The sequence below is a fragment of the Phoxinus phoxinus genome (genome assembly GCF_949152265.1).
Source record: "Phoxinus phoxinus genome assembly, chromosome: 17".
Classification (NCBI taxonomy): domain Eukaryota; kingdom Metazoa; phylum Chordata; class Actinopteri; order Cypriniformes; family Leuciscidae; genus Phoxinus; species Phoxinus phoxinus.
In genome coordinates, this window is record NC_136892.1 from 9481566 (window position 1) to 9489955 (window position 8390).

General features: G+C 40.2%; 1 protein-coding gene across 1 annotated transcript in view; it reads left to right on the forward strand.

Annotated features, from left to right (window-relative positions):
- LOC306984167 (uncharacterized protein) overlaps window positions 1-7735 on the forward strand; it is a 292265-nt gene extending 284530 nt beyond the window's left edge. The window contains exons 2-5 of the mRNA XM_079585260.1: window positions 1392-1445; window positions 5845-6041; window positions 6579-7237; window positions 7536-7735. Of these exons, the coding sequence (XP_079441386.1) occupies window positions 5855-6041; window positions 6579-6838 (447 nt within the window). The 5' untranslated portion in view covers window positions 1392-1445; window positions 5845-5854 and the 3' untranslated portion in view covers window positions 6839-7237; window positions 7536-7735. The remainder of the gene's footprint in view (window positions 1-1391; window positions 1446-5844; window positions 6042-6578; window positions 7238-7535) is intronic.
- Window positions 7736-8390: the final 655 nt, after the last annotated feature.

The window sequence follows — 8390 nt, forward strand, 5'->3', positions numbered from 1 at the left end:
GGAAACGCGTGTGCGTGTGTCCTCGGAGCCGGGCGCGTGCTCTCGTGTTTCCAGAGCGCGCTGGTCGCGGGAGATTTGAAGGTCTCTTGGAAGTGATATTACCAAAGGAGTAATTCAGGCTAAGTTCGCTTCACTCTTGGGTGGAAGCAAACAAAGGAGAATTTGAAAATGAAAACAAAAACTAAGATAAAGAAAATAAAAGAAGACGGAGGCAACTCCAAAGGAGTCAGGACCGTAGACTTTTCACATGACGAAGCCGGGATGAAGATCGGAAGAGGGCGAAAGAGAGAGCGTTTGGCTCTTTAAGGAATGTATGGATCACGCCTTCTTTTGCACGAGTGGCCAATCACCTTCAGTGATTTGGAAGCGGGAGAACTTTCTTTGTCTTGTCGAGAAGACCCCCTGCTGTATAGATTTATGACAGAGCTTTGGAATAAGTCATTTCTACGACTGAAAAGGATTCATATCGTAATAATCATATCATTGCAGTCTATTATCGAGATTCAACTCCATTAGGTCTCAAGATTTAAAATGATATCAAACACATCATGTGAAAGCTTACAGGAATACAAAGTTACATAAGATATACATATTAGAAGCATTTAAAGTTTGATTAATACATACTAATATTGTAAACAATCCCAATGTTATGTGGCACATAAAAAGTATCATATACATTTGGTAATGTCTTAAATATGATTCACTTGAAGACACGTTTTGGTGTGTGTGTGTTTCGTCGTGTGAGGACGTGGTGTCCAGTTACGTGTGTTGGAATGGGAGTTTGGGGGGTGTTTGAAACAGGGTTTCTTCTGTGTGTGTGACTAATGTCTCTTTGGAGAGTCACAAACATGCGCTATTGACAGTTTCGGCAGACTTTAAGGCGCCAGTGCAGTGAACAAATTCTCTTGTTTTCTTAGACAATGAAGGATGTGTTTTGCGAGAATCAGAATTCACCAAAGGAAAAGCAGCTGACCGGATGTCATTGTCATTGTTGCTACATAGCTTATAGCCTAACGTTAAGTTACTTGATTAGTAAATGTGATTTTATAAACATAAATTGCATATGTAGACACTTATAAGGTCAGAATGATATAATCATTTTGTTATTTACCATTTTAAGTCATAAGATGTAGTTAAGTATCACACAAGCAAGAGTGACGTTTTCCCCAATAGTGTTAATTGATTTTAAACAACAGTCCAACAAACCAGATGATATTTATTTACCCATGACAGACCCAAACCAGCCAAGGTACTAACACAGCACAGCAAAATAGCCTTTCCTAATTATTCCTAATTTTCTTTGGAGCTTAGAGTTAGGATTTGGATGTTGTAAACATTATTTGTTAGTATGCTGCGTTTTTGACTGTTTTGTCTCTTCTCTTTGTCCACAGGTGTGAGCTATGCAATTTTAGAAGACCCCTATCCATCTTGAAGATTGATGAATTGTAAATCTAATCTATTTATCTAACTACTATACCTTGGTCCAATACTGGCCCACTGAGAACATTTTAAACAGATTATTATCCATCTGCAATTTTCAGATCTCACAGATGTATTGATATGACCTGCCATGTTGAGGGATGTGATTTGACTTCCACAAACTTTTCAAATGTATGTGAACATTTAAAATGGCACATTAGAGATGGCAAGAAAATTCAATGTCCTTTTGAAAATTGCAAAAAAAAATTCAGAGTGAGGTCTTCTTTCCTCTCGCATGTGAGCAGAAAACATTCAGTTGCACCGGTTGTCTCTGCAGGTAGTGTTACTAATGATGATACCGGTACTCCTGATACTGTTGATGAGAATGATGGTGGCACACACAGTTCAGAGATTGCTGAGGTTGGGGAGAGCTCCTCAAACAAAGTAGACAAACAAAGACCCTCTTCTATTTTATAATGCAAGCTAAGACGCTTTTGCCAGCCACCACAATCTCAGCTTTAATTGAAGAGTTCCAAGAACTACACACAAATGGGATGGCACATGTACTGACTATAGTCAGTCAACTGGAAAAACGTAAAATACCGAGAGATAGAATACAGGAAATTGTGGATGGGCTATCAAAAGAAAATTTACTAAAGATGTACAATGAGAGTGTGTTTCGATCAGATCAAACTAGAAAAACCTTTTTCAAGAACAATTTCTGTTATGTTGAGCCAACTCAGGTTTATCTTGTTGTTGATCCTAATGGTAATGAACGTTTCTGCCAGTATGTGCCAGTTAAAGACACTCTTAAAGCACTGCTGAGCCATCCATCAGTTCGAGAAAAGTACAACGCTACAAAGATGTACCCTCTGGGAAATCCGCATGTGTTTGTGGATGTGCATGATGGTAGAAACTGTAGAGAGAACACCCTCTTGCAGAATGTTCCTTCCTCTGTCACGATCATCCTTTATCAGGATGCTTTTGAGGTTGTAAACCCCCTTGGATCAGGCAAGAAGAAGCACAAGCTTCTGGCTGTATACATGACATTGGGTGAGATACTGCCACATAATAGATCTGCTATAGACCCCATGCAGTTGGTAATGCTTAGCAGGGATGTGGATAGCCACCATTTTGGCCATGACAAAATATTTTCTCCCCTAGTAAATTATCTAAGGGAGATTGAGGAATCTGGCTTTGTGTTAGACAATGGTGAAACGTTGCAGGGGACAGTGATAGCAATTGCAGGCGATAACCTAGGGTCACATTCTCTTGGGGGGTTCACTGAAAACTTCAGCAGAAGCAAACACTTTTGTCGATACTGTCTTATAGATCGAGAAAGTTTCGAAAAGGAGCCCACAAAGCTTGGTCCATTAACCCTCTGGGGTCTGAGGTATTTTCTGGGTCCTGGAGGTGTTCTGACATGCTCTAACATTTGTGCTTATTTCTGTTACTTGTGACATTTTCATGGCTAAAGTATTATTACACTCCATTCAGCACAAACTCTGCTACAATAATATGTCAGCAGCATGTATGTAAAAGTTTGTAGTTTTGAGATAATAACATTTATGCGTGGTTTGTGAAAATGACCCAAAAAAAAGTCACTAAAATTATGTCATGAAACCCAAACTGATTATTTATTCGCAAGGCTTTTGAAAATTGTATCACGTAGCCTAGAATATTTGCTCCAAAACTATGTGAAAATCATCCTGAATACTCATTCAGATAAGACAATATATTGATTTAAAATTTGTATGACATGTCTTGTGTAAGAAAGCTTTATGCGAGGAGGCGTAAACCACCCATGAATATTGAGTGTTTCACACCTGAGAAAAGACAAAGAGCCTCCCATAATGGCCCTATTAGGAGCTCTCAGGCACTATCATTACATTACCTTGCACAAAGAATGAGGAGATTTAAAAAAGTATGGCTTTTTGATTGTTTGAATGTATTTACAACACAACATAATCCAAAGATACACAACAAATGGCAAAAAAGCACATTATTTAACACACTGAACTAAAGACAGAGACTTAACCAGTCACACACCTTTGTGCCATTCCTGAAATATCGTACATACCTGTAATTTCCAAGGTGTTTGATTTTTCACTTTACCTCCTCATGCTCATGTTGAAGTCAGCAGGACGGGTAGCTACCTAAAAAAAATGAAATATAAAAAACCTGTGAACATGCTGATATCAAGAAGAAACTAGGGCTGCATGATTGTGGGAATACATTTTATATTTGTTCTGGTTAAAATTCCTTTTTAAAATTTACAAAATACACACACACATATATACATATATATATTTGTTGTGCATTGTAGGCATATACCTGCAGGGCTGAATGAAATAATAACAATAGTATAGCAGGCATCGTTAAAAAGGAACACTTCAGTAACACTACACTAGAGAAAAACATATTGATTATCATATGTTACTTCAAATGTTTACAATCGATATGACGTTATGAAATGAGATTGGAGTAAAATCATGGTGCGTTTTGCTTTTCAAATGCACGTCGCGCGACTGACTCAAACACACAGCGCGTGCAGGGAACATTCACTGAAGCATCGAGAAACAGTTCAATGGCAATGAGAAGTTTAAGCAACAATAACACTAACTAATATAATACAGAATTATTTCTTACCTTAACATCGTTCTTGTCTTCAAATCGCGTTCTTCTTCTTCTGGTGTAAACCCAATAATCTCACAGCGTGTCTTCCAAACTCGACGACAGCAGATGACTGATAAAGTTTGCCACTTTGTTGTTGAGGTAATGGGCGCGGTCGCGCGACGCATGGACGATTTGCATCTCTATATGTTTTGCGCGTGTGGGTGTGGTCACATTAAAACTAATGAGCAAGGGTTAGAGAAATTGAATATCTTGTTGGTTTTATACAAATGACTTAAACAGAGAATATTTGTTTTCGTTTTGAATCAGATAATTTAAAACTACACACTTAAATGATTATAAATATATAGAGCTCACAAATGTGTGACAAGTATTCGCTGAGTTTTGTTTATTTTTAGAGACGTGCTCAAGAAAAAAAAGTTCACGAGACGGAGAGGCAGAAAGCACACCCTGTTTAATTTCTTTATTTTACAAAAGCACAACGTTTTGTTTTGATTGTAAGTGGACACATACAAAAGTAGACATCTCACAGATTCATTTTTCATTTTTATTAAGTCTGTATGACCATACCTGACGGAGTATTTTATGTCTATTCAGCTGCTATGTGAAAAACATCGCGCAAATCACGCCGGCGTGATTGCCGACCCCAGGGGGTTAAGGACAAAAGAAACCTATGCAAACTGTCTTGAGGAGTTGTCCAAGGGTCAGGAAGTCATCATAGCGGGCCTGTCAACCAGGACTTCCACCTTGCCTGGGGCATGATCTGTTTGAGGGGATTGTTTTTAGCTGATCTTGCATTGTATATCAAGAACCTGGTGTCTGTTGGGAAACATTTTTCATATGTTCAGTTGAATAGGAGTGTATCTCAGCTGAAGTTCCACGGCAGTGATGCTAGTAGCCGGCCATGTGAAGTAAAGACAAATGGATTAAACTTGGGAGGTAGTGCTGCCCAGAACTGGTGCTTATTGCGACTTCTCCCTATTCTAGTTGGTAATCGGATCAAGAACCCATTGGAAGACAAAGCCTGGCAGTTGTGCCTTAAACTCAGAGAAATAGTAGAGCTGATTTGTGCGCCTAAGATCCATGTCAACCAGGTGGCATATCACAAGATTATTATCAGGGAATATCTCCAGTCTAGAGTAGCTCTTTTTCCAGACACACGTGCTAAGCCAAAACACCACTTCTTACTCCACTATCCTGACCTCATACTTAAATTTGGTCCTCTTATTCGCCTCTGGACATTGCGCTTCGAGAGTAAACGCACATATTTTAAACAGTGTGCTCGAAAGCTCCATAATTTCAAAAATCTTGGTGTTACTTTAGCAGAAAGCCACCAACTGTTGCAGGCCTATCTTCACAGTGGGAATATTTTTCCTCCAATTCTCCAAGTTGGTCAGGCAAATGAATTTGATGCCCAAATGTATAATGCAGCAATTCAGGAAGCTGTAAGGTGCAGGGGCTTGACTAAAGACAACACAATAGAAACATCTACTGTGACATACAAAGGCACAATATACAAAAAGGGCATGAGTGTTGTTCTTGATGTCAATGATAGTGGCTATGTGCTAGGTAAGATTGTTCTAATATTAGTCAAACAGGAAAATGTTTATTTTGTGTCTGAGAAACATCAATCAGTGCCAGTGTTGGACCTTGGCGTGCATTGCCTGCAATATGACCTTGAGACTCAATATGATTGTGTATGTGCCGACGGTCTTGCTGACTATTACCCATTGCCTGTGTATAGAAAGTTTGATCTCGATCTTGCTGTGCTCCATCATTCTGTCTGTCTAGGTGGAAAGTGATGGAGGACATCATAAGAGGCACCCTTCCTCATCTGGATAGTAAGACTTTGGAGACTATAATTGAAGATTTGTCCTCAATGGGAGTAAGGGAGATTGATGACTTAATGTACATAAAAGAGGATGACATCAGACATCTCTTGTCCATAGTTGATTGCAGAAAACTACTACAAAGATTCAACAACAGAGGTAAATATTTTGTTAATGTAAAAAGTGTAAATAAATTGTCTACATTTAACATGTTGTTGCGCAATGTAGAGATCCTATGTAGGACTTAAAAGTAAACAAAATTTGGATTTTAGTATAGAGTAAATAGTTTAGCCTGCTATATATACGATATCCCATAGCACTATTGATACATGACTAATGTACATTTTTTGTTCATATTTTTCAGCTATAGACTATAGCTTACTTTGTGATTTATAATATTGGCCAAATACCATGAGAATAAGTTATTAATTATCAAATCATAAAAATAAAGATGGGGGAAAGAAAAACAGTAGCAGTAAACAATTAAAAAAATTGTAACAGAATAATTTAAATTAACCCTGTTGAATTTGTCTACATGTTTTCTATAACATTTAAACCAAAAAATTTACAAAGATATGTTCTAATGTTATTAACAACATGGTTAATTTCAGTTATGAAATTGACAGATATAGTTACTCAACCTTTTTGCCTTAGTTTTCTGTGGCAGGGCTACACTTAATTTTAGTTTTTCTTTAGATATTACAGGCCAACAGAACAATCTGTTAAGGGACTCTGCGGCATCTGACATGATAACACTCACTCTCACACCAGTGTCTTCGTTAGAAGCCTCTTCAAGCACGCAGGTCACTCTAACACCTCAGCACTCTACCCCTGTGCAGCACAGTACCTGGCCTTCAACATTCCAAGTACCTTGGGACAAGAGTCAGACCAGACCAAGTCTAACGGTACGTTCACACGGGGCGTCAGCGTCAATGCTTGACGGAAGGCGTGGCTGAAGTTTGGCACTGACGCCATGGTCATAGCAGCGTCAGCCAATGAAATTAGACAGGAACTCAAAAACAAGCATCATTGTCATTCAACATGGACGCCAATTTGGTTGCATTAGCGATAGCGATAGCTTGTGTGGTTACTGTGAACGTTCAACGCAAGTTGAAACGACGTGGTACTCGGCGCTTCTGGGTACATTCTATTCTCAGAGGGCGAAAACAACGGGGAGAGTATCACGGATTTGTCCGGGAGCTGCGTCTGGATGGGGTACTGTTTGAGTGGTACTTCAGGATGTCCCCGGACACCTTCGACAAGTTGCTGGGCAGGGTGGGACCACTGATCACAAGAGCTGATTCCGTGATGCGGAAGGCATTTGTACCTGCCCAGCGACTCGCTATCTGTCTTCGGTAAGAATAACTTTATATTACTGCGTATTCTTTATATACACACACACATACATACATGTAGAAACCAAGCTCATGGTCGTTGGTAAATAAATAAAATTGAATATCTCATAGTCCGATTGTCTGCGTAGTAAAAGGTATGTGTATGTGTATGTATGTGTATGTGTGTGTGTGTATGTATGTGTATGTGTGTGTGTGTATGTGTGTATGTATATATATATATATATATATATATATATATATATATATATATATATATATATTGCAGTGTCTTTACTGTATAATGCTTTTTTTCCCCCAGGTACTTGGCAACTGGAGACTCATTTAGAACTATCGCCTTCAGTTACCGAGTGGGCCATTCTACTGTCGCAGGCATTGTGCAGGATGTGGCCAGTGCAATCTGGGAGGCTCTGGTGGAGGACACCATGCCAGTTCCAAAAAAGGAGGACTGGAGGGCAATAGCTGACCAGTTCTATGCACGCTGGAACTTTCCCAATTGTCTCGGAGCAATTGATGGCAAACATGTCCTCTTGCAAGCGCCAGCGAATTCAGGGTCCTTGTTCTTTAACTATAAGTCAAGCTATTCTTCGCTGGTGCTCCTGGCTGTTGTGGATGCCAACTGTCTCTTCCGTGTGGTGGATGTTGGTGGCTATGGCAGGAACAGTGACGGTGGGACACTCCGGAATTCAGCGTTTGGAGAGAGTCTGTGAGATGGTACGCTGGACTTACCACCAGATGCTGCTATCCCTGGAGCAGAGCATTGTGGGCCCCTTCCCTGTGTCTTTGTGGGAAATGAGGCCTTCCCGCTCACTACATCACATCCCACCAGAGAGAAGGGCATTCAATTACCGCCTCAGCCATGCTAGGTTGGTAGTTGAGTGTGCCTTTGGCATCCTCTCTGCTCGCTGGCGGATGTATCGTCGTGTCATCGCGACAAGTCCGAAGGTTGCTGAGGCATGTGTGCTGGCCACATGCATGTTGCACAACTTCCTGCAAAAGAAAATGCTGGAAGGTCGGAGATGCACACCCACAGCTGCACCTGCCAATGAAGCACCTTCAGCTCCAGAGGGCCTGAGAGATGCACCAAGGATGGGCTCCAACAATGCAAGCCGTAGAGCCATCCAACTCCGGGGCACATACTGCGCCTATTTCAGCC